Source organism: Canis lupus, chromosome 8 (genome assembly GCF_011100685.1).
Source record: "Canis lupus familiaris isolate Mischka breed German Shepherd chromosome 8, alternate assembly UU_Cfam_GSD_1.0, whole genome shotgun sequence".
In the NCBI taxonomy this organism is placed as follows: Eukaryota; Metazoa; Chordata; class Mammalia; order Carnivora; family Canidae; genus Canis; species Canis lupus.
Genome location: NC_049229.1, coordinates 36948344 through 36975866, shown reverse-complemented (window position 1 = coordinate 36975866; position 27523 = coordinate 36948344). Strand labels below are relative to the sequence as shown.

Here is a 27523-nt window from a genome sequence, read left to right as displayed (position 1 = left end):
GATCAGACAAGTTCTAGCCAATAAACTCGTACACAAGAGGCCAATCATACCTCCAAGTGCCCCAACACTAGAATGTTTACAACCCTGAAGCTCTGTTCAATGTCCACGTTATAAAAACTACACCATCCACTACCAGAGACATCTGAAATCAGGGGAAATAATTCTGTTTGGTAGTTAATGTGATAGCACAGATTCTAATAAATGAAAGTTCATTTGGGGTAGCATTAGTATTTTTATTTTAAAGGATTATAGATAACACACATTTTCACTCACAGGACATTTGCCAAATTCCTGAATATACAATGCTGGAAAACAACATGGAGTATAATCAACTGTAGGACAGGCTGAGCCAACCACATGGTATGGAGGTTGGCTGCTATTAGGAACAATTCAAACATCACTTAAGTGATTTCCATATGTCTTAAATGAGAAATTAACAGAGGCACATCCACAAAGCTACAGAAATTTTTTTCTGTACCATCTATTCTGTACCATAGACACATTCTGGAATTTACACTACTAATCTTTAAGGTTTTATTAGAAATTATTAGTATTTAGGGGTACCTGGCTAGCTCGGTTGGTTACCTAGCCAACTCTTGATTTCAGCTCAGGTCATGATCTCAGGGTCATGGGACTGAGCCCTGCATGGGGCTTTCCTGATTGGCAGCGAGTCTGCTTTAGGATTCTTCCTCCCTCAGCCACTGCACATGCGTGCACATGTACACATGTGCTCTCTCTAAAAATAAATAGATCTTTAAAAATTTTTTTAAAGAAATAATATTTAAATGTACTTTATCTTAAAGAAATAATTAGTATTTAAATGTTGTACTTTAAAAATGTACTGAACTAATCATATATGTATACATATGGACACATGCATACATATATCTATATATACATACGTAAATGTAGGCCAAAGGGAGCTTTAAAACAAGCACCAAAGAATACTTATTGATTGCAGAAGTAGAAACTGGGCTTCCTAAATATTAATCATGTTATTAACCATATGTTCAAAAATAGAGCAAATAAAGCAAAAATTATATTGCACTTAACCATACAATATATAAAATGGTTAATATACAACAAACAAGTCCATGATCAGACTGTAAACGTAATTAGACACTTGCATGTCATAAACATTACTACCTTAAGAATATATACTTTAAATAGTATTATCAAAACTGTTCTAAGTATAACATCACAAAAAGTTACAGGAAATGGCAATAACCTGCAAATAACAGGATTATTTCTATTACATTCTAAATCCAAATTTTATTTCCATTTATGCATCATAAAAGGAAATGTTAAAACTAAATCCTGAAGTAAATACTTGTTTCTGATTTTTTGTTTCTTTATAAATCTAGACCTATGTTACAGTATTGCCATTTCAAAGAAATAACCTACAGTTTCCAAGAAGAATTATTTTTAATACCAGCAGTCTTCCTGTTCAATATACAAAATATAAATCTCTTCTTCTGTCAGAAAGGTCAACATTAAGAATTCTATACCAGGTTCTTTGTTCTGTATTTTCTTTTCCTCTTGGGTGCAGTGAACTCTAAAGACATAAAATTAAGAAGTCTGTCAGTTCTAAAAAATAACTGGTAACATACATTTAAACTACAGAGCTGTTTAATTGGAATGTTCTCACAACAAAATTCCAACAAGAAATCCTAAACCTAACATATACATTCTTTTCTTCAAAATGATAACTGCAGTTGAAAACTTACTACTTACTACTGTAGATCCTATTCTTTCTTCCTAAATCCTATTTAATAATAAGCTACTCTGAAGTGGTTTCATATGGATATTCTCTTCCTACAGCTAGCATAGACCCAGTGTGCCAGATCGGAAGGTATACAGACTAATGCAATGAGAGTAATTAAGATTTGAATTTCATTTCAGTTAAACCTGAAAACGTAACCCAAACCACTAGTACCATACATCTTTTTGGCTATGACAATGGATGTCATAACCAACAACCAACATCCAAATACGTGTTTATCTAAAAACAGTTGTGAACTTAAAAATTACAAATCATTCAAAACAAAAAAAAATAGTAAGATAATACAACATGAAAATTATGAAAGATGTAAAGAAATAAAATATTCCCCATCAAAGAAAAACAAAAGAGGAGTGATAGGAAAAGGAACAAGAAAAGACAAAGAAGAAAAAGGAAAAACAAGTAAGAAGAAAAAGAGATTCCAGGAATCTTCTAGATTCCTAGAAGACAGCAGTGACCAGGATGGAGTGGAGCAGGCCAAGAGAGCAAACCATCCAGTAAAGCAGGTCGGAGGTCAGCCAGAGACTCTTTTAAAAGATGAAAATGACAAAATTCACCTTGTATTTGAATATCCCAATAGGAGATTTACTCAATCGAGGAAGAGTTTGAGGATAAATTAGTGTTAAGTCTACAGAAAAAATAAATTAGTAAGGCAAAAAGTTATCAGTCTCTAGGGAAAACAAATGTACACATTAAGGAAGAATAATAGTAGATTACAGGGCTCTGTTGTCAATAATGTTTTGTAAATGCAGAATACTAATATAACTAAAATAATTATACTGGAAGGCCGGGGCCTGAGAAGTATACATGTGTCTCAAGTGGGAGATGAAGAATGTATTAAAGAGAACTACACCCTTGCCTTCCTCACTGTAAAGTCAAGAGATAATCCACAGAACTAAAACATAAATAAGTGACAAAATACATGGTTTTTTTGAGACACAGAGGTAAATACCAAAATAATAAAGAGTCAAAGTGATTAAGAAAGAAATGGAAGCCAGAGTCGGAAGACTGTGATTTCCTATAATATTATTAAATTATTTGAATTCAATTATGTACATTAATTAAATTATAATTTAACCAAATTTTTAAAAATCACAAACTGACAGACTAAATGGGACTTGCAAAGAGCCTTAAAGGTATGTATATATAGTTTAACTGCTCACAAGAAAATCCACCAATCAAGACTGGAAAGAAACTACAATCTGAAACTCATCATAAGACTAAGGAGTATCTTATACTAATAAACAAATCACAGAGGCACTCACATTTCTAAAGGAACAAATATTCCCTTGTAAGTGTCTATTCTTTTTTTATATACTTCTATTCTTTGTCTATATAGTTCTGTAACACCCTGCTTCTCCCTACCATAATGAACTGGGTTGGTTTTTCTCCCTAACTAAACTCTAAGGTCCTTGAAGGGACAGACTGATCTGATTCATTCAACAAATATGTATATAAGTCCCTGTGGGCCAGTCACTGTGCTCAGATCCATAACTGTGATCAAAATAAAATGGTTCTAAAATTCCAGTAGTATGTATCTTTTTTTTTCCAGTAGTATGTATCTTTACAGCCCTGTACATAGCTAAGTGTTTGAAACACAATAGGCACTCAGTAAATGCCTAAATAAATATAAAGCCAAAATGAAAAAAAGTCATTAGGCATTATTCTTAACACATATTCATTATCATTGATGGATTACCAATTATCAAGCCTAGCCTGCTAAATATAACTTATTCTCTGTAATACTCTAATTATTACTAGAGACAATATTAATTAAGCTTGTTTAATAAACACTACAAATTATGAAAACTATAACACTAACAGATAAAGTCATTTTAATTTACATCATGCAATTTACAACTATTTAGTTACGATCATCATTCTATAGGTGAAAATTTTATATCCAAATTTGAAATAACTATTTTTTAAATAACTGTTTTTTTAACAATAAAATCTTCTTAAAGTTATATCCAGAAATTTGTATTTTGTGAACCCTTTGTTACGAACACATTCCAGACATCCTCAGGATGAGGTGTGTTCACATACTAATAATGGTATTTTATCTAGCCTTCCCTTCTCACCTCAACTGACCATTACTTCTCCTTTCCATTTACTTATTGTATTAACATTTACTTTTAAGTGTCATGTTGAATACTAAAATTCTCCAATGTGTCAAAGAAAAAAGCATCACGAGAACACACAGCCAACCATCATGCTCTTCAAAAGTTCTAAACCTCACTCTACAAGCATAACTTTCCATTAGTAGTTTGACAAAATTTCATCTGTACCTGGTTCACTAAAACTTTCATTGTCCTCTTCCTCTTCTGTAATTACAGGCATACTCAGCCTCAATGATTTATCTTCTTTATGTACATTCTGCATGTCATCTGGAAATAGTTGGGAAAATGAGTTCATATAAAAACAAAAAGATTAATCTTGAAAAATTTTTACACAAATAATGGCATTATTGCAAGAACATAAAAATTAAACTAAAAGCTAAAATTATAATGGTAAAGAGAAATATGCATTTTAAAATAAATATCTATTTTTAAGTATTATTATATTTGTACCTATGCTTTGAAAAAAAATCTAATTCTTCCATTAAAGAAAAGAAAATGGAGGAAAAGAGAAAAAATGAAATTATCCAAACATGAATATTTTACTCAAGCTTTATCACACACATCACGGGTTTTATCTGCAGACAACAGAGAATAATCATGTGTCTTAATTCACCTTAATTAACTAATCACAAATGTAATTTTAAAGGTAATAGCCTTGTTTTTGAATGTATACTTTCTCTTCTCACTACATGTGCTCCACAAGATAGATTTCTCTAGTCATAATTTGCCACTGACTTACCATTTTCCAAAGTATTTTTCTACATCAACCTTCTAGTGCCCGATGAAATATCCTAACCAAATTGATCAAATACAATTGTCTTATCAGGTCTCATTTAGCACATAACTTTCAGGTCTCAACAGTAACGCCCACATATATTTTCATTCCTCATGCTGCCTTATGCTTCTCCACAATATTTTTACCACCTGATCTATTATTACATGTTAATTTTTTTTCTCTATGGTCTCCCTCTTCCCACTAGAATATAAATTTCACAAAGACAGACTTTGGTTTCAGTCAATGTATCCCTAACACTTAGAAAAGTGCCTGGCATACAGTAGGGCCTGAATAAATGTTTATTAAATGATTAAATATGGGTTCAACGATTTTATACCACAGTATTTCATTTAGCACACATTAATACATTCCTGTCAGCACAGTAGGCAAGAAATTAAATGAAAATAAGTTTAAAATTTTCTGCTCTGAACACATACACAATGAGATTCTTAACGGAATATGGAGTTTATGGAATAAATACAGATTGCTCTAAGGTGGAGTTGAATAAATTGTAGCAATAAGCTTCCACGTAAACATAATTCAAACTTAAAATAATACTAGTTTCCCATTAAATCATTAAAGTAGAATTTTACCTTTACTTGCAAATCATAAATACTAACTACAATAACTTACACGATTTTTAAGATGATCGATAATGTTTTAGGAAATCTCTTTCTACATCTAATTACATTTTTTTAATACTTGAACCTATTTTTTAATACTTGAACCTGTAAAGTTTTTCAGTTCACAAAATTAGTACAATCTACCCAAGTTAACTTTTAGCCATGTCCATCCATACCCATTATTAATGATTTTTCCCTAACTCCACATTTACAACCTCATAGAATCTATCCAACCACATCAAGGTAAGGATTTTTGAGTTAACAGGGAGAGTTGAGAAACAAGCCTTATTTAGTCACATGATGAATAATCACGTTTTAAGAGATGGATTTCTATATTGTTTAAAAAAATAAAAATCAGGGCAGCCTGGGTGGCTCAGTGGTTTAGCGCCGCCTTCAGCCCAGGGCCTGATCCTGGGGACGCAGGATCGAGTCCCACATCGGGCTCCCTGCACGGAACCTGCTTCTCCCTCTGCCTGTGTCTCCGCCTCTCTCTCTCTCTCTGTCTCTCATGAATAAATAAAATCTTTAAAAATAATAAATAAATAAAAATAAAATAAAAATCAGTGTTTTCTAAGAGCTCTTAAAAACAAATATAGTGCTTCACCCATCTATTTTGCAGCCAGAAACCCAAGCAAACACACAAAACTTCAGATGTTTATCTCAAAGTCCACATATTAAATAAGGTTCATGAACTTTAGTTACCAGTATGTTCAAGCCTTTATCTAGAACCTGATTACATTCATTTTACATAAAAGTGAAATGAAGGGCCAACCAGTTTCTGAAACCATTACAGTTAAGGTGCAAAAGGACAAAAAAAATTGCTATAAGCTACAACGAGAACCGAAAGAAGACACCTACCATGATAAATGTAACAGAAAAAACTTTTTAAAAAGTAAAACCTAAAAACTGACAAAGTACTGCAGCATGAAGCCATAAGTATACACTTCTCCACACAAGATATTTCTTGATACGATCACTGCATTATAAAACCTAGTAACATAATATGCTTATGATGATAACCCTGATTCATAAAGAGAAAATTAAATTATGTTTAGGATATACTGTTCTAGAAAATAGGAGAAAATAAAATACATTTAAACATTTTTCTAATTATAAAAATGATAAACGAAAAAAAAAATTAAAAAATAAAAATAAAAATGATAAACGCACATGGTAGAAAATAAGTAATATATAGAGAAGAATGTTTTAGAGAGATATTAACCAGAATAATTAAACTTCTAAAAAGTAAATTTTGACATTTAAATCATTAACCTAAATCATTACAAAACTAACTCCCTAGAGGGTATCAGGCACTTAGTTTTACTATGCTCAAAGCTAACAGAGTAGGATACAATTATAACTAATAGACTATTGCTCAATCTCTAGTAACAAATGATTACTAGACATGCAGCCGGAATACAATATACTAATTGCATGTCTAATTTGAGCTCCAGACTCACATTTCCAGTTACCTGAGGGACAGCAAGTATAGCAGTTAAAGATTCAGGCTTGGATTCAGACACACTGCTATTGGAGTCTCAGCTCCATTTATTAGCTAGGTAACCTTGAACATGTAAAAAAAAAAAAAGCATGGCAGATATTAAGTGTGACAGAAATAACAGCTGCTACTCTCTTCACCATCATATCAACATTACTATTACTGATGTACTTCCAGAAATGTGTATAGTCTAGGAATGAGGAACACATACAGCTGAAGCTTAAATAATACAGACCTAGGTTAAAAACAAAACAAACTTAAGTAAATCCAATCACTACACTAAGCACTTATTTATGTGCCAGACAACTATTACAGGAATTGGACCTGGAAAGGCAAACTTGGGCAAATTCTACCCCAAATGAAGTCTTCATCCTGTGATCCTTATTTCTGTCAAAGGCACCAACATTCCCTCAGTTGCTTAGGCATTAAGCATCCTTATCCTGTCCCTCTCCACCAGCCTCTATATTTGGTTACATATAGCTACGTTGGCATCTACATTTGGTAATATACATTGGCTCTCATATCTGTCACTCTTCTTTGTCAATTCCTACAACCACCTAGCCAGATACTCATTACTCCTAAACAGCCTTTTACTTAGTGTTCCTGTTTTCAGTTTATCCCCACCTACCTAACCACACTACTCCCGACTGATTTTTTTCTAAGAAAACTGATCATACCACTTTCTTGCTCAGAATTCTCAATGACTCCCCTCTGCCTACCAAAATTTAATGGTTCCACATCTCAGGGCTGGTCGAAATACAATCCTCGACATATTTTTCTACATTAACAGTAGCTCCTCAACACATCCTTTATACTCTCAAGCAGAAGGGAGTCACTATACTTCCAACTACCCTGCTTTTTTCACGCCAATCCCTCTATTTGTCTAAAGTCTGTGAAAGTATTTTTAATTATATTAAAATAAAAAAACTTTGGATTTTTTTCCTCATTTCTAAAGTAACATACAGTTATCACAAAAAATTCACAACATTATAGAAATTCATGGGCTTGGAAATTTCTCATGATCCCATCCTCAGAATTAACCACTATTAATATGCTTCTAGATTTAATGATAAACATTATGTTTATGTCTACATATGTATTTCTTAAAAGATTTTATGTATGTATGTATTTGAGAGTATGTGTGTGCAAGCAGGGGGGAGGGACAGGACAGAGTGGGAGGGAGCGGGACAAGTAGACTCCTTGTTGAGCTCAGAGAGCCCAACAGGGGACTGGACCCCATGACCCTGAAATCATGACCCAAGACAAAACCAAGAGCTGGACACTCAACCAACTGAGCCACCCAGACACCCCTTAAGATATTTTTATAAACAGAAATGCAATCTAAGTAATACACTAAGTAATACATTGGTATATTTTGGATCTATTTTCATGTCACTATATATAAAACTTTCTCTAGCTTTTTAATAACTGCAAAATACCCATTTGTATGGGCTGACAATTTTATGTACCCAATTTTTCGATGTTATATATTTGACTTGTTTAGTCTTTGCCATTTCAAACAATCCTGCAATATCGTGTGTTTTTGTTACTTGTAAAGAATAAATTCCTCAAAATTGAATTGCTATATTAAAAGGCACATACCTTTAAAATTTTGACAGATGATTCCAAATTGCTGTCTAAAAAGGATGTGCCAATTTATACTCCCACTTAAATTCAGATTTTACCTCTTTACACTCTATCAGTGGGTATTCACTTATCCTAATTCTTTGCCAAGCTAATAAATTATATAAAAATCATGTTTTAATTTACATTCCTTTAACTTTTGAGATTAAAAATCTCTTCATATGCATGTTGACTGCACTTTGTGAATTGCCTGCCAAGGAGTTTTTACACTGGGTGGTGGCCTTTTTTTCTTACTAATTTATAAGAGCTTCCCTAAAATTAGAAATGTTAACATTATTATATGTGCTGCAAACAGTTTTGAAGCTATTTTGCACTGTTTTAGAGCATAAAGTACCTCTGCTTTACAATAGCAGAGTTGAGTAATTTTGACAGAAATCATATGGCCCATGAAGCCTAAAATATTTACTCTCTGGCTATCTACAATAGGTCTGCTGACCCCCTAATCTAAAGGATTCTTTTTTTAATTAAGAACGGATGCTAGATTTTATCAAATGTCTTCTTGGGTAACTATTAAAATGAATTCACATTTTCCCCTTTAGCTTATTTGTATGACAAATTATATTGATAAATTCCTAATTGTACCATCCCTGCATCCTGGAACAAAATGCATTCATCAAATTGTTTTATATCTGGGATTCTTTCAAAATATATAACACAAGTTTTTTTCAGTAATACTTATGTGAGATTGGTCTAACAGTTTTCTTCCCAATATCTGCTAATCTTGTAAAAAGAACTAAGAGGGCAGCCCCAGTGGCCCAGCGGTTTGCTGCCACCTTTGGCCAGGGTGTGATCCTGGAGACCTGGGATTGAGTCCCGCATCCGACTCCCTGCATGGAGCCTGCTTCTCTCCCTCTCCCTCTGCCTGTGTCTCTGCCTCTCTCTGTGTATCTATCATGAATAAATAAATAAAATCTTTAAAAAAAAAAAGAACTAAGAAATTCTGCTTTTGAAGTATTTCCTGATTGTCCTTAACAAATATGGTATCTCCTTTGAATTTTCAGTATACTTCAAGCAACTCTTACCGAACTTCATCATATCTGGACTATGTTAAAGGTATTTAACTTCAATTCTCCTTCCACTGCCTCAATATAGGAAAGAAAACATTGTTGAAAAGCCATAATATATCTTTATATACTACTGTAGTAGCTGGGAGTGTGTTTTGTATCAAGCATTAAATTTTTCCTAATGTTTCCAATGTTTTTTACTCCTGAGCCTGCTAATTAGATTCCAACTTTATGTCTGGTGAATATATATTACTTGTGTAATTTGTTAAAAATTAAACTATTGAAATATATAGTCATTTCTTTAAGAATCAAATACCAAGGTTAATTTTATAAACACACTATTTTAAAGGAAAATTAGTACAGCTAAAGGGTAATATAGTTTATATAGAGTATATAGTTAATAGAATGTATTACTTATACCTAATTCTACACATAAGTTTAATTCACACATAAAAAGTACTAATAAAGTATGCCCTGGATAATTCTAGAATGATTCTACAACTAGCTATTTCATTTTTGGACAAGTTAGTTAATTTGTGTGGACCTAAATTTCATCATCTTTGAAATGATGAATATGTCAACTCCTGGGGTCCCTTAAAGCAGTCAGTTTCTAAGAATCTAAGAAAATTTATTTTTTATGTTAAATTTCACAAAGTTCTCAAACAAGTACCTAACCCCTTTTAATAAAGAAAACTCGGTGAGAAGAGGTTGTAAACAAGATCCATTATCCCTCATGCAGTCTCAAAAGACTAAAAAGTTACCTCTGTTTCTGGAAGGCATCTTCCTTCCTTCTGATTTCAATGTTTCTTTGTTTCTTTTTTTCCTAGTTGCTTTGATTTGTCCTTGACCAGATGCAGAATCAGAGTCAGAAGAGTCAAGTTTGACTTGACGATGCCTTCTTGACTTGGATGCCTTAAGAGTTAGAAATCCAATTAACCACAATGAATCACAAAATGAATCCAACTGACCAATTTAGGAAAAGGCAAAATATACAAAGAGGAGGAAAAATAAGTCATAAAGTATTTCACCATTATACTGGCTTAATACTTGGTGCATAAATATACTCTTTTATTGTTACAACAGGAAAGGCTCCCTGCAGCTGTCATCATCTACTCAAATTGGGTAAAAAATATGGTTGTTGGGTTAAAACGTAGTTGTAGTTGCATGGTTGGGAAACAGGTGTAAAGGATGAGTATGGTTTCTTACTGCCTAATATCCTATCCTCCCTTTATTCTAATAACATTTATGTTCCTAGTTACCACCATGTGTTGTGAGTGGAACTACTTTATGCCTGGCTCCAGGTATATGCCACTGATCTAGTCAGAAGTTTCACATCACCACAGCCACTGATTTGTTCAGGAGTGGGCATGTGAGCTCTATCACAGCTCAATTTTAAAATTCTGTCTAGCTATTAGGAAGGAAAATTCTTCCTTTCTAAAAACCTAGAGCTGGGAATGTGCAAAGCTGGCTGTCAGACACAACACATGAAGAGAGTGAAAGCAACATAAGAGTTAGAAATTGAGGGACAGCGCAAGGACATTTCAGTTTTATCAATGAATTCCATTATTTGCCTAAGCAGAGTCCTTATAGGAGTTTTCAGCTAATGTGACATACACAGTCCAGGTATTAACAGATATTTAAAATTATTACTCATTATGTTAATTGTACCTCAATAAAGAAAAAACCTGCAGCTATGCTATGACACACTCTTATAATACTTTGTGGGAATTACAATTTAATTCTTTAATAACTTTTAAAAAGTATTTTATATCTTAAGATACACATTAAACATTAATTAGTACTATATACCATGGAACAGTTCTGGTTTAAAACAATTTGGATTAATTAATTTATTATCCTTAGGGCTTTCATTCAATATTTTGTACTCAATTTACTGTGGGATAGCAAATATGTAGTACTTAACTAACCTATAATCATTTTTAATTTTTTTATTTATTCCTTCTCATTTCTACAACTAGAAAATGATAGTAATTTCCACAGGATAAAGACACTCTTATACTCATGAAAATAATCCAAGAAAAAATATGGGATTAAATACATAAATTTATCAGTGCTTCCTCCTGAAATCCCACTAAAATGAGTGTAAGAAAATAAAAATGAATAAACTCACAAAACAAGATAATAGAAAACAACACAGCTGCTAAAAAAAATTTAGTAGTAGGAACAGTGAACGATAGCTGACCTAACAGAATCAAGAACTCTAAAATCTAATTGCCTGTACCAAGAAAGTTACTATAAAGCAAGTTAATCCAAGTGGATCAGAAATGAGAGTCATCAGAAATGGGTCTAAAAATCAGAGATATGCTGAAAATCTACAAAATCAATAGTGTCCCATTTCCCAAAGTCAACTGACCTCCTATAGAAAACTGGAGGCTTGGGGTAGCCCTGGTGGCGCAGCGGTTTAGCGCCACCTGCAGCCCAGGGCGTGATCCTGGAAACCTGGGATCGAGTCCCATGTCAGGCTCTCTGCATGGGGCCTGCTTCTCCCTTTGCCTATGTCTCTGCCTCTCTCTGTGTCTCTATGAATAAATAAATTAAAAAAAAAAAAAAACTGGGGGGCTTGCTCTCTGGAGAGGCTAACCCAGAGAAGGTGCCAGCCAGCCTTTCCTGATAATAGGGAAGTTAAGTGAAACCTGCATAAGGAATGGTATACCTCTTGATTTTCTCTGTAGGCTCCCAAAATATTGGTAGCTGGGCTTACTTACCCTTCCCTCCTCCCGACAAGGGAATGGAAGGTTGCTGTCTGGTAAAAATGACAAGATCCAACAAAAAGAAATACTGATGTTAAAAAGTCTTATCTCCACATGACCACTCTTAAATATGATCTGAGGCTCTTCAAACATTTTAAAAATGCCACCAAAATGAAAGAGATCAAAAATAAAAACAGGAACTCTGGAGGAAAAGGGGTAATCTACAAAACACTGTAATGAACATCCTCAAGGAGATAAAAGATAAAGATATTACATCAAAAAATACATTTTTTTAAAAGCTTTTATTTATTTATTCATGAGAGGCAGAGACACAGGCAGAGGGAGAAGCAGGCTCCATGCAGGGAGCCCGATGTGGGACTCAATCTCAGGATGCTGAGATCATGATGAGAGCCGAAGACAGACACTCAACCACTGAACCACCCAAGTGCCCACCAAAATACATTTTTTTAAAGAAAAGATTCAGAGAAGGAAAGAAAAAAAAAAAAAAAAAACCCTTAGCAATAAAAAAAATTAAAAATCCAATATGATTCAGAAGATAAAGTTTAAGCAATCTCCCTAAGAACAGAGATTGAAAACAGAAAAGAAAAATAAGAAAATAAAAATTCAAGAGAAGGAGCAAAAAAATGCAGCAAATACTATCAAAGCAATTATTTATTAAAAAAAAAAACTCCTCAGAACTGAAGGCTATCAGATCAAATGGATGCCTGCCATGAGAGCCAAGAATGATGGAGAAAAAGACCCATACCAAATTACATTATCATGAAATTTCAAAACTCAAGGGATAGAGAGAAAATCCTAAAACCTTTCACAATCAAGAATACTAAAAGTGGGGATCCCTGGGTGGCTCAGCAGTTTAGCACCACCTTCCACCCAGGGCGTGATCCTGGAGGCCCGGGATGGAGTCCCGCATCGGGCTCCCTGCGTGGAGCCTGCTTCTCCCTCTGCCTGTGCCTTTGCCTCTCTCTCTCTCTCTCTCTCTCTCTCTCATGAATAAATAAATAAAATAAAATCTTAAATAAATAAATAAATAATACTAAAAGCTGGAAGACAATAAAAAGCAACAGTATCAAAATTCCAGGTAAAGACCAGAAAAGACAACTAAAAGAGAAAAAGTTGAAGATGGATTAGGAATACAGGGGTGGAAGTGGTGGAACAGGAGACTGCCGGGTAATATAAGCTCTATAATAGTATTAGACTTTTTAAACCATGTACATGTATTACTGTGATTAAAAATAATGTCAAAAAAGCATCAAGTCAATTCCTAAATGACCTTACTAACAAAATAACTTACCTGAACCACAACTGAAAAGGCCTTTGATTTTATTCTTGCTAAGGATTCTGCCCTTTCACATCTCTGGATAAAAAAGAAACGGGAAGGGGAAAAAGTCAACACACATAAACCTTAAAAGAAATTACAGATTCCCCAGTATTTGTTACCAGAAATGAGATCTGAGACAAAAGGTAGGGTCAAAGAAATTAGCATTTATTGGACACATTGGCCAAAGACATACATGCACACTACATTCTCATAGCGGGTTCACAATACCATCCCCGTGGCTACTGACTGCTGTTATTCAGGATTTAAGGAGACTATGAATGAAACCCTTGGTGATCAGGCCATTCCCCCCTCATCTGCCTATGTCCTAAGATGGCTCCTTGTCTCATCCACCAAGATGGATGAAAACTCTGGAGGCAGGAAGCACTAACTGTAGCTAGAGCTCCATACTGGTTCAAAGTCAGACAGGAAGGAAAGACATTTAGCAAACACCCTGCTCTGTCTGTGTATGGACTGAGAGCACCTTCCACCATTATGCTTCCCTTTCCCTGTAGAAACACTTAGCATCCTCACTCCCAATCTACACTTGATGTGTCTTTCACAGGGTTTCTAGTAAAAAAAAAAAAAAAAAAAAAAAAAAAAACCAGACTAATTCTTCAGAGAACTGATGTTTCAGAACTGTCTCAGATAATTGTTACAAAAGTGACCAAGGGTCATGATACTTGTATATAGAATCACAGCCACATGTAAAATGAAAGAAGCTAACCCAAATACTCCCCTGTAAACAATCATATAGTGAATTTTTCTGACCTCTGATTCTTGCGAATTTCCTTCTCTCTTTTCTTCTCCATCTTTAACTTTTGATTTTAAGGGTGGATTCTAAAAGAACAAAAAAGTTATATATGCACATTTATAATTCGAATTAACTAAAAATCAATTGCAAATCATTTCATAGCAATGAGAATCATTTACTTTCAATTATTGCAAAACTAAAAGATCATTTCACATTATTACAGCATGGTTCACCACCTGACATTAATATCACGGTTAGGTTTCAAAATAGTTCTAAAATTTATCAATAAAATGCCTAAATCCTCCTAATGAAGGAAAACATGCATTTCATATAGCAGTAAGAAAACTGGTTTAAGAGGTACCTGGGTGGCTCAGTGATTGAGTATCTGCCTTTGGTTCAGGTTGTGATCCTGGGGTCCTGGGATCGAGTTCCACATCAGGCTCCTTTAAAGGATTTTATTTATTTATTCATGAGAGACACAGAGAGAGAGAGAGGCAGAGACACAGGCAGAGGAAGAAGCAAGCTCCCTGTAGGAAGCCTGATGCAGGACTCGATCCTGGGGTTTCCAGGATCATGCCCCGGGGTTAAGGCAGTGCTAAACCGCTGAGCCACAGGGGCTGCCGCAATAAATAAAATCTTTAAAAAAAAAAAAAAAAAAAAACTTTTATTCTCCTTTCCTTCAGGTTTTCAGAAGTCTTAGTAATGCTAACTAGAGTTTATTAAAAGAGAGTAATATAAAAAGAAGTACTATAAAAGTACTAAAAGATAATATAATAGAGTTTTACATGAATAGCCTAGGTCATTTGTGTAACCCATTTATAACAAAATATTCAGACATTCTAAAATGTGCTCTCTCATTAAAATAAATATGGGTAGAGCAAGCAAATTATTTTCTTCTTCCCAAGACTGTAATCTCATCACTTTCTTCATCTTTTGTAAAATTAAGTTTTGAGCCAGCTCCCTTTATTTTTTTAAGCCAGCTCCCTTTATACAATGAAAAGCCAAAAGCTGGCAGCCAATCTTTCTGAAAGACAATATATAAAATAATAATATGGATCTAACATTTGTGAAAATACTAACACAATACCAGACACACAGTAAGTCATCAGAACTTGCTTATATACTACATTAATTTTTTCCTAAAAGGATTTCCTAAAATAAGATGGAGTAGTGGTTTCAAAGTTAAAGTTAGCAAGGCTGGCCCTAAGGTTTCCAGAGTAAGAAAGTTTCCCTACATGAAAAGGTTACTGTGGAATATGGGCAGCTCCAGCATCAGTTTTTGGATCAGAAAACTAAATTGAAGATTTATGTTGATGAGGTTTATAAATGGATAAACTGAGGCAGGTAGAGCATGTCCTACCACAATGGAAGAAGCCACCACTCAGGGCTAGCATATGCTGCCATGCAGAAAAATGGGACCTGTGTTACCAAACCACTGACTTTAAAAAAATTTTTTTTATTTTTTTTTTTTTATTTTATTTTTTTAATTTTTATTTATTTATGATAGTCACACAGAGAGAGAGAGAGAGAGAGGCAGAGACACAGGCAGAGGGAGAAGCAGGCTCCATGCACCGGGAGCCCGACGTGGGATTCGATCCCGGGTCTCCAGGATCGCGCCCTGGGCCAAAGGCAGGCGCCAAACCGCTGCGCCACCCAGGGATCCCTAAAAAAATTTTTTTTAGATTTATGTATTTATTTTAGAAAGAGAAAGAGCATGTGAACTGGGGAAATGGGGACAGTGGCAGAAGGAGAGGGAAAGAATCTCAAGCAAACTCTGTGCTGAGCCTAGAGCCCAACAGAAGGCTCAATCTCACAACCCTGAGATCATGCATGACCTGAGCCAAAATCAAGAGTTGGACATTTAACTGACTGAGCTACCCAGGTGCCCCCAAACCACTGAAGAGAAGTTTTAGAGAAGAGAAGTTGGATGTCTGAAATTTTAAGTGAAGTCCATAAAAATTTAAATGCTAGTGATTAATTCAACTTTTTAAAACAATGTTAGGGGTGCCCTAGGTGGTGGTTCAGTCAGTTAAGTGTCTGTCTTCAGCTCAGGACATGATCTCACGGTCCTGGGATCAATCTCTTCGGGCTCCCAGGTCAGCGGGCAGCCTGCTTCTCCCTCTCCCTCTGCCACTCCCCCCACTTTTGTGTGCGGATGCTCTCTCTCTCAAATAAATAAAATCTTAAAAAATTAAAAATTAAAAAATAAAACAATGTTAGGATCAACATTGTGTCAAATAAACCACACCTGTGTGTAGGATCTGGCCCAAAGACTGCCAGTGTGCAAGCTCTGGAAAACCACAATTACTTATTCGTCTATAGTTACACCAATATTATATATAAATATATAGTGTATGTGTGTGTATATATATACACATATATACAGTGTATTTGTATATACAGTGTATTATTTAACATGTATTATAGAATTGTTATTAATAATTGTTTCACTATATAATTACATACGAAATCTGTTTGTATGGTTAAATAACATCTGGCAACACCATAGCTAGGAAAATAAAGCCCTTGAAATCTTAACTCCAGAAGAAAGTAGGCACTGAACTAAGCTGCATCTCAACTTCTTCACTTATGTCCAGCCATGAATGTACCAGGTGAATACATGGTGAGGCATCAAACAAGCGGTCACATACCTTTCTATCTTTGTGCCACTGCTGATGCTCCAAAACTATGTTCTTAATATTGTCAAAAAAATCATCCTTTATCAAGCTGAGGGCTTTGTCAGGATTGGATTTATCACCTGAAATTATATGTTTCATGTTCTGATAATGATCATGAACATTCAGCATTTCCTAAAAGTAAAAAGATGAGTCTTTTATTTCAATTTTTGAGGAGAAACTTAAAGGCGAAACCAACTCAAAATAAAATGACTAAGTTGATAGGAATAACATGCTACAATATATTGAAAATAATATAATCACGCAGCCAAAATAGTACAACTTTATTAATGAAGAAGCTGCTTTCCAGAGATAATGAGTCACTGAATTTAACTCAACAAACATTAATATACACTGTATGGAGAGAGATGGGGAAAAGATAGGACATAACAAAACTTACTTACAGTATAACATCATTAAATATCACTAATGACAACCAAGACTGTATTTTTTTAAATTTTATATTATCATTTCAAGGATATTTAACAATTCTTTATTTTCAGCCATAAATTCCTATGTAATGACTCTCACCCAATCTTCCACCGAGATGTGCTGACTTTCACAAATCTCAAAGCCTATGTGCTTATAAGCTTCATCATTTTTTCACTAGTAAGATCCGGGATTAAAAGAAATAGAAGGCAATGTGTAACAATATTTGAGGAATCACTTATCACTTAGACATTTATTCCCCAGAAACCTCCAGCCAAATGGGTAGGTCTATGAGGTAAGGAGAAAGATAACACATTATAGGCAGACTTTGGAAAACAGATAAAACCAGTATTGAGCCTTAGCGCAAAGACCAGCAGAGAACTACTGACACTTCCATCATAGATGATCTCTCCAACATCTGAATCATCCCTAGTTAGGCTACTCCATTCATTTCCAGTAGGTTTTGATGGAATTGACAGATATCTATCTGTTCAAGCAATCAGAAACTGCTGGATAGTGGTGAATACTCACATATGCATGATATTCAAAGGAGAACAGTGTCTAGACATGGGGAGCCTCTAACTTTCTACAGCTTATAGTGTACTATATCCCATATAGTACATGCAGAAGAATATAGGGAAAAGATCACTACGCTGGACCTGGTTTTGAGCCTGAGTTCTGTCACTTGCCAGACTGTAGCTTTGAGCAAATACCTCAATCTGAGAATCATATTCCACATCTGTACAAAATTAAGCGATGCCATCTAATCCAGTATAAAAGTATCAAGTGAGCTTTTACAAGTGGGAGTGTTCTATAAAATGTAAAGCACTATACAAAGGTAAAGGATTAAGAAATAAAACAATGAACTTCAGAGCTTTACAGCCTTAGACAGTCAAATCTAGTCTACACCTTGCAGCGTGCAAATTACTTAACTTCTCTGAACCTCAGTTTCCTTGTTTTTAAAATTAGGAAAATACTACCTCCTTTACAGGGTTACTATTAGTTAAGATAACAACATAAAGCATCTAACATAGTTCCTGAACATGCTGAAAACTCAACATATAACAGCCATCATTATAATTGTATAAAGAAAGACTCAGAAATGAAATGACTAGTTCAAGGTCATATTTAAGTAGCAGAGTTAAAATTAATAGTCAAAAGTTTCTTTTTCCCCATATACTTTTTTAAGAATTCCATTATAATTAACATACAGTTATATTAATTTCATTTAAAAAAATTCCATTATAGTTAACATATTAGTTTCAGCTGTACAATATAGTGATTCAACAAAAATCAAGTTCTGGTCCTATTCTTTTCATTTTATTATTCCTTTTAACCACAAAACTAGAAGTGGCAGAATGAGGACAAAAATACAGGTCACTGACAGGCAAACTTAATAGCATTTGCAGGCAATAGAAGGAAAGTAGAGAAGTATTAAATGTAAGGATTAATAGTAAGAATGGGTCAAAGACTATGCTAGGACAGGACAGTCAACTGAGGTATTGAGGGATAAGGCTCTCAAAGCAGATCAGTGGCAAGCCAAAAACCCTAGATAAAGTCAAGATGACTTTATACAGAAGCTCCTAGCTTGGCCCTTCTGACCCTCTTCCTCAATCACCCTATAGGATATGCCATTGTGCATCACCTCAGCTCTGTTCTCTAAAATCTTCCATACCTATTTGCTGACATAAACAATTTTTTTTTTTTTAAACAGAGGAACCTTTAATTCAACACCTTCAGAACCTTTAATTCTTAAGAGTAAAAGAACTTAAAAAGCACGTTTAAGAAGGTGTGTTGGGGGATCCCTGGGTGGCGCAGCGGTTTGGCGCCTGCCTTTGGCCCAGGGCGCGATCCTGGAGACCCGGGATCGGATCCCACGTCGGGCTCCCGGTGCATGGAGCCTGCTTCTCCCTCTGCCTGTGTCTCTGCCTCTCTCTCTCTCTCTCTCTCTCTCTCTGTGACTATCATGAATAAATAAATAAAATCTTTATAAAAAAAAAAAAAAAAAAAAAAAGAAGGTGTGTTGGAAAAAGTTAACATTCTACCACCCTATTAGTCCATGACCAAAAATTACAACCAATTGGATTCAAATCCTCCTTTTCATTAGAAGAATAGGAATAAGAATAATGCAACATCTTGCTGTTCTAAAACACCCTCTGCCTCTCTCTTTTTATGGTTAACCTCAGTACTTCCTGGCAAATTCTTTCTGGTATCCCCAAACCTTCTGTTCTTCCCAATAACTATTCCAAACTCTCTATTCTCAATTCCTTGAACTCCCAATGGCCCTCTCTTAAATTTCAGACTATTAGATCTGTTTGCCTTCTACTTCTCTTCTTCACAACTAATCATATGAATCCATTTTCACCTTCTTTCCTCAAGTTTGAAAGGAATCAGGCTTCTCCTGCTCAATGCTAGTCTTTCCCCTGGGCTTCCATCCCAGACCTGCCCACCTCCTCTACAGCAAGAACCCTTCTCCTCCTCCTCCTTCCAAACAACCTCTCCTAACTGACTCCTTACCCTAAACCTAAATAAAAATTTGAAGTTTAACAAATAATTAAAAATTGTTTAAAACACCTATTTGGCAGGGATATTATAAGGAATAAAATAATCTACACAAAACATCTTATTAAGCTCCTGCAAAATAGCTTCCTTCTAATGCAGTAATTCCTATATTTTGTGGCAGGGGGCATGAACACCTTTGAGAATCTGAAGACAGTTATGATATCTCAACCTAACCAAGTGTCCATATGTATGACAGTTTATTATACAACGTAGGGGAAAAAAGGATACATGGACCATCTGAAGGTCATCCATGGATTTTAAATTAACAATTCTTGCTTTAAAATAGTTATTTTACAAAACACACCCAGAGTACTTTCAAAAATCAATTTGCTGGGGCACCTCAGTGGCTCAGTTGGTTAAACGTCTATTGATTTCAGTTCAAGTCATGATCTCATGGGTCCTGAGACTGAGCCCCTTATCCTGCTCCACATTCAGCAGGGAGTCTGCTTGAGATTCTTTCTCCCTCTGCCTCTTCCCCAGCTCTCACACATACACTCATTCCCTCTCTCTCTCAAATAAGTTTTTTTAAAAAATTGATTTACTACCTTAATTACAAATCAGATGTGTTATCTGACAGGCTGAAGCTATCAGAATATGGTAGCATCTACAACACAGAGAAACATTTGAGCAAATCAAAGATCTGATCCCTCTTTTACTCCTGATATAGGAAGATTGAATAGTTGAGGAAAAAAAAGGAGTAACACTTATCAGGAGTCTACTATGTGCCACATGCCATCCTCAGCATTACTCAGGCATAATTCAGTTTCAATTTTCATAATTGGATGAAATGAGGATGGTAATCCTAATATTAAAGACAGGGAAACTAAGGCTCAAAGAGATTAAAAAATCTGACGAAGGCTCCCATCTGGTTAGACTCACTCTCTCATGAGAACTCTCACTTTTTTTTTTTTTTTTCCACTCTTAATATATATGAATGAATCCATTCTTTTGAAATGTTAATATATCATGGATTACTAAGGCTGTAGTCCTGTAGTGGGTTTTGTTTTTCAGGGCAGTGCTTTTCTATGCATGTAAAATTCTGTGAGTCTTACTACTGATCCATGTGAAAGATTTTTTTCTCAATACTAAACAACTGAAATAAAATACCAAAATACATTAGTTGGTAAAGCTACTTTATGACTGTGCCTCTTATCCATAATTCTTGACTTTAAATTTTTATTAGAATAGCATCATTAGAGGATCCCTGGGTGGCTCAGCGGTTTAGCGCCTGCCTTTGGCCCAGGGCGCGATTCTGGGGTCCCGGAATCGAGTCCCATGTTGGGCTCCTGGCATGGAGCCTGCTTTTCCCTCTGCCTGTGTCTCTGCCTCTCTCTCTATCATGAATAAATAAATTTTTAAAAATCTTAAAAAAAAAAAAAAAAAAGGAATAGCAACATTGGGGCAGCCCGGGTGGTTTAGTGCTGCCTTTAGCCCAGGGCCTGATCCTGGAGCCTCAGGATGGAGTCCCACGTCAGGCTGCCTGCATGGAGCCTGCTTCTCCCTCTGCCTATGTCTCTGCCTTTCTCTCTCTCTCTCTCTGTGTCTCTCATGAATAAATAAATAAAATCTAAAAAAAAAAAAAAAAAAAAAGGAATAGACTTATTGCTCTCAATGGGTTTTTAAATAGACATTATAAAAAGGAATAGGAAATGAATACATAATGTTAAAAAATAAAAATAAAAATAAAGTCCCTTTAATTCTTGTTTTATGGCCTATCTAAAGTCAAATAAAAATGGTGGTTTCAGTATTTGAATCTAAATATCCTGAGTCCAATTACAGTCTTCTACATCTTTTTGCTTCTGAGGTTCAAGATTTATTCCATAAATTTTCATATATTTAGGGTGTATTATTTCTGATACTTTGGAATAACAATAAGCATTCTCTGATTGGTTAAATTCATTGGAAAAAATTCCAGTATCCCACAGATGAAGGTACAACTTCAATATATAGTTAAAAATAAAACATTTTTTTTCTAATATTTGATGGGCAAAAAAAACCAAATTTACCTCTAATACATCAGAAGTGATAAGTTTCATTACACGATCATTTGGGTCCTTAAATTCTTCTGTAACTTCAGCTCGTTGAATTTTCTTCTTCATCCTATATGATAGCTATATGATAATGAATATTTCTCAGATAACTATTTTCCAAAAACTATTAGACTTTTAAAACAACTTTTAAGGGGATCCCTGGATGGCTCAGTGGTTTGGTGCCTGCTCTCAGCCCAGGGCATGATCCTGGGGTCCCGGGATCAAGTCCCACATTAGGCTTCCTGCATGGAGCCTGCTTCTTCCTTTGCCTATGTCTCTGTCTCTCATGAGTAAATAAATAAAATCTTAAAAAAATAAATAAATAAAACAACTTTTAAGATGCCATGCCATGTACTTATAAATTCATATGATCTTCAGACAAGTTACATGATTTGCCAGCTGATGTCAGAACCAGACTTAGGACCTAGTGCTCTTTCAATCTAGTGTCTCAACTGTCATGATTGAAGAAATATATTTTATTAGTGGAAGTTTCAACTTTTCACCAACTAATATTAAAATTCCTTGGTCCTCTTTCAGTAACCTGTTCTCTGAATAAAGAAATAAGCAAATGGCAGATGCCAAAACTAATTTCCTTTTCTAACAATTTAATAGACAGCATTTAAAAAAACACTGCATTGAAAAGGAGACTGAATTTTTGTTTTCAAAAAAAAAAAAAAGTAATCAGAAATCATTTTCTCCTATTTTTAAGAAACTTTCTACAAGTATTGGAAATTACATAATATCTTTTCCAATATATGGAGACTGAGGTACTTTATGAACAATGAAGCATAATCTCTCATTTTGAAAAACAATCTATTTTAGATAACATACCAATTTGGGCATTGCCGTAAAATGAAATGCTTTGTCTAGTCGTAGTTTCCTAAAAATATAAGCTGCATCAAAATGTTGTGCATTTATCAAATCTTGCTGAAATTTTAAAACTTCATCCCAATCCTTTAGGGCAACTCTAATCTGCAACAAGAGTAAAAACGTTGTTATTAAAGGTAAATCTTTTTTCACAAATATATTATAATTTTGAAACACTGGCATTCCTATTAATATCAGTTTGTTATAAAAACACTTTACCAATTTCCTATTTTGCTGAGGGAAAACAAGTATTACCTTTTGTTTTGGTTGACACAGTTGGGTGTTATATAATCCATATAGCAGATACAAAGCACCAACTCTGATCTGGAAGGTGTATGGAGGTAAAAAATATTGCCAAGCCAAAGCTAATGCTTCTTTTGTAAACATGTTCTTTTCTAAATTTCTCATTCTACCACTAGAAAACAAAGAGAAAATATATTATGACTCTTAAGTAAATACGTAATGAACAAAATTTAAAAGAGGTATATTCTAGCAGCTGCTAGAAACTGAAGGGGTGGGTATCCTACATCTGATCCTTTCATGATCAAGCACAAAGACCTAATTTTCTGCTGTGCTTATTATCCTGAGGCACAGGCATACACTAGGTAAACAAGATGCATATTCCTTTTTTTTTTTTTTAATTTTTATTTATTTATGATAGTCACAGAGAGAGAGAGAGGCAGAGACACAGGCAGAGGGAGAAGCAGGCTCCATGCACCGGGAGCCCGACGTGGGATTCGATCCCGGGTCTCCAGGACCGCGCCCTGGGCCAAAGGCAGGCGCTAAACCGCTGCACCACCCAGGGATCCCAAGATGCATATTCCTAAAGCATCAATTTTACTTGCTGAATTGGGGAGCAAAAGGGGAGGGGTCACAAATTATTCCTGGTTAAGAATTTTAAGCATTTAAAATATTAAAATAATCATGGTTATAATACAGAATAAAATACAAAAATTACATGCATTTTAATATATAACGGAGATTTTCCCCAATGCTCTCAGGGATTCACACTACACCTCATTTGTCCTTGAGACACCTAGATGAAAAATTCAGAAAACCACAATACAACGTAACCCATGCCCTCCTCCCAATTCTGCAGGGTAAAGCTCACCAAAGTAAAGAAAAAACAGGGTAGGAAAGCAGACACCCCTATACTCCCAAAGCCTGGGCTATTCAAATAATAAATATACTAAAAAAAAAATACACAATACTTACTGTAGTTTTAGCAACCAAAGCAATTTCTAAATAACATCACTATTCCCAAGTAGTCCCTACCTTTTTCTCATTTCTAGTTTTTCCCATTAGCTAAATATTGAGGTAACTCCAGCAAAATTTTCCTTAACTGCCACTTTTCAAGGGAGATGCACTTAAAGACCATGGGTTTTGGGTACCAGCAGACATAACAGGTTTCATTATCTGCTCTACCACCTACTAGGTTTATGATCATGGACTTAACCTCCTTAAGCCTCAATTTCCCCATCTATAAAACAAGGATAATTATATACTTGCTTTTCAGAGTTGTTCTATGAATTAAATACATTAAGCTATAAACACATTACATTTAGTAGCCATTAAAAAGTTAGTTCCTTTCCAGGGCACTTGGGTGGCTCAGTCAGTCGGTGAAGGGTCTGCCTTCCGCTCAGGTCATGATCCTGGGGTCCTGAGACAGGGCCCCACATCGGGCTCCCCGTTCATCAGCAGTTCTCCCTGTCCCCAGCTCATGCTCTCCTTCTCTCATAAAAAAATAAACTCTTAAAAAAAAGTACTTCCTTTCCTTTCATTGACTATACAACAAATAGCTCTCTATCCTCCAAATCATGCAATGGACAAACTACATAAGTAATTATTACATTGAGGAAAAAAAAAGAAAACTTTCATTTTTTATCCAGGAAAACAGAGTTTTAATCACAAGGACTCATTCAGCCAATTATTTAGCTTTTCCAATATCATATATATTATGCTAAAGGATACTAAATTCATCCAGTCACTGTCCTCACAGAGCTCTATCTAGTGAAGGGAAAATTTTAAAGCAGTAATAATAATGATGAGTATTTATGGAGCATTTAGAGTGCCCTCAACATATTTTATCTCATTTAATCCTCAGAACTATGATATGAAGTATTATCACTATCTCCATTCTACAGATATAGAAGCTCAGGCAAGTAACTTGACCAAAGAAGTTACTCTGTGGACTGTGACTGACAATCAGGGGCAGCCCGGGTGGCTCAGCGGTTTAGCGCCGCCTTCAGCCCAGGGTGTGACCCTGGAGACCCGAGATGGGAGTCCCATGTCAGGCTCCCTGCATGGAGCCCGCCTCTCTGTGTCTCTCATGAATAAATACAATCTAAAAAATAAAAATAAAAAAAATTCAGTGGGGCTCAGTAATCTGAACTTAACACACAATAACCTGTAGTAAGTCAAGAGATAAACAGAGCGCCCTAGGAAAAACAGAGTATGAACGCCTTACTTACCTTACCCTAGAAGGGCAAAGGAAGGCTTCCCTAAAGAACTGTCACTTGAGCTTAAATCTGAGTGAAGAAAAAGGTGGACAGGCAGGAGCTGGGGGAAAGTTCCAGGCTTTGGAAACGCCAAAAAGGGCCACAGGCAGAATGGAGCAAGTGAGTGCATGGAGGCGAATGGCAGATAAAGCTGCAGAGACGAACCGAGGCCCGTCAGGCGTATTAGGGAATCTGAGCTTTCTTTACCCTAAGGGCACTGGAAATCACTGGAGTGGTACGCGGGGGGAGTGACTGGATCCCATTTGCACTTTAGAAAGACAACTTTCGTTATTCTGTGAGACATGAATTCAGTCGTGCTGGGATTTGTTCTTACTTAGGTGTTTGTTTTTAAACATGGGGTTCTAGGGAACAACAGTGGAAGAGGGCAAATGAGGAGGGGCTTAGGCCACGGTGAGGCAGGAGATGGAGGGAAGGGTTTCGAAAGGCGGCCACGCAGAAGTACAAACGCGTCAAGAAGCCGCAAAACGATGCAGTCGAAACCAATCCAAGTGCCCAGGAATGAGGCCCGGCGGGGCTGGCGGCAGCATTCGGACACTGCCGCCTTTCTCAGCCCTTCCCGGATCCAGCGATGCCTCGGAGAACAAAGTGGCGTCCTACGCCGCCTCCCACCTGGGAGAGAGGCGGGCGGCGGACTAGAAACACGCACCAGAAGATGGTCCCGAACTTCATACTCCTCCAGAGCTCCGTGAAGTCCTCGAATCGCACGCTATCCGTCTCCTGGAAGCGGCTGAGCAGCGCCTCGCAGTCCGTTTGCAGGCCGGGAGACGCCCCCATGCCTGCGAAGCCCGCAGGCCCGAAGCGAACTAACCCGCGGATGTCGCCGAGGAAACCGCAACCGGACCTCCCGCCCCCTACAACAGGACGCACTTACGCTCCGTGACGTATTATCCGGCCTCGTTAGCTCCGCCTCCACCCGGTCGCGTGCGAAACGTGGTTTTGCTTACTGCGCATGCGTGGGGGCCTGTTTCCGCCCCCCCCGCCCCCCCCCCCCTTTTTTTTTTTTTTTTTTGCTTACTCTGCTCTCCTTAACAGAGAGACCTAAGGTCACTCCTTTAAACTTCATTGAAGAGGTTTTGATCTCAAGTGTCTTGTGAGCCCAAGAAGGATTTTAGGTCTGCATTAGGCTAGCTTGTGCAAATTGGCTTTACTCTCACTATCCCTTTCCTTTAAGGTGACCCCACTATGACAGAAGTCAGCTTTTACCTCTTAGCTTCTCCCTGGAGCTAGATAGGGAGTGGTAGTTTGTACTTTGCACCATTTTCAGATTGCAGGGTGTGCTATTTTTATTCTGTAGGAGTGGTATCCCAATATAACAGAAAGCATTAGATGATCTGGCTGCAGATCTGCTCAACTCAACTTTCCTGATTGTTGATCTATTTTTAAAATTTTATGTAATATTTTTATGTAAACAGAAAACTTTATGTAACCTATCTGAGATAAGAAGCATAGCCATGAAGTGAATATTTGTGTCCCTTCTACCTGTGTGGGACAGGAGCATTACCAACTCTCACACTAATCTGTGAACTCCTCTAAACTAGTCTCCTGCCTCTACCGCTACCTTAGTAACAACTACCTTGTTTTGTTTCTCATTCTCTTGTATGTATTTTTATGACATGTGCATGGATCTCTAAACAATAGATTGTTTAGTTGTGGTTGGAGTCTTATGAAAATAGTATTGCAATTTTTTTTAAGTTCTATGCCCAACTTAGGGTTTGAACCCATGGCCCAGAGATCTAGACTAGCATGCTTTCCAACCGAGCCAGCCAGGCACCACCACTCCCTTTTTTAACTTTACTTTTTTTTTTTTTTTCAATTTCTAATATATGGTCTCTGAATTACTCTTTTTTTAAATTATTTTTTACATTAAATAATGTTTCTAAGATTTATTCACATTACTACTCATAGCTGTAGTTCATTCATTTTCACTGCTGCCTAATGTTCTGTTGTGTGAATACGTAGTTTATCGATTATTTCCTCCGTGCAGATTTAGGTGAGCCCTAGATTTTATTATGAACAGTGCTACTACAAACACTTTTGTACATGGCTCCTCTGATTTGTAGGATAGCCAGAGAAAGTAGATGAAGCCAAATTAAAATTGAATTTTAGATAAAATTTAAAAATTACTCATTGTTTATCTTAAACACAAACTTTAAAAGATAACTTGAAATTGTTTTTCAGGCTTGGTTGAACTGATTT

At 35.9% G+C, this 27523-nt stretch overlaps 1 protein-coding gene across 2 annotated transcripts; it reads right to left on the bottom strand.

The window, feature by feature from the left end:
- Window positions 1-212: 212 nt before the first annotated feature.
- Window positions 213-26194, bottom strand: SNAPC1 (small nuclear RNA activating complex polypeptide 1). 2 transcript variants are annotated; one of them, XM_038544886.1, is made up of 10 exons: window positions 25974-26192; window positions 23064-23223; window positions 22773-22913; window positions 21918-22022; window positions 16897-17055; window positions 14263-14331; window positions 13468-13530; window positions 10206-10356; window positions 4069-4167; window positions 213-1555 (listed from the first exon to the last, which is right to left on the bottom strand). In XM_038544886.1, exons 1-10 carry the CDS (start codon window positions 26099-26101, stop codon window positions 1503-1505), a joined length of 1128 nt encoding a protein of 375 aa, XP_038400814.1. In that variant the 5' UTR covers window positions 26102-26192; the 3' UTR covers window positions 213-1502. The 2 variants fall into 2 exon arrangements, with proteins under 2 accessions (XP_038400814.1, XP_038400815.1); XM_038544887.1 differs by lacking the exon at window positions 16897-17055 and having other exon boundaries at window positions 25974-26194.
- Between the last annotated feature and the right edge of the window lie 1329 nt (window positions 26195-27523).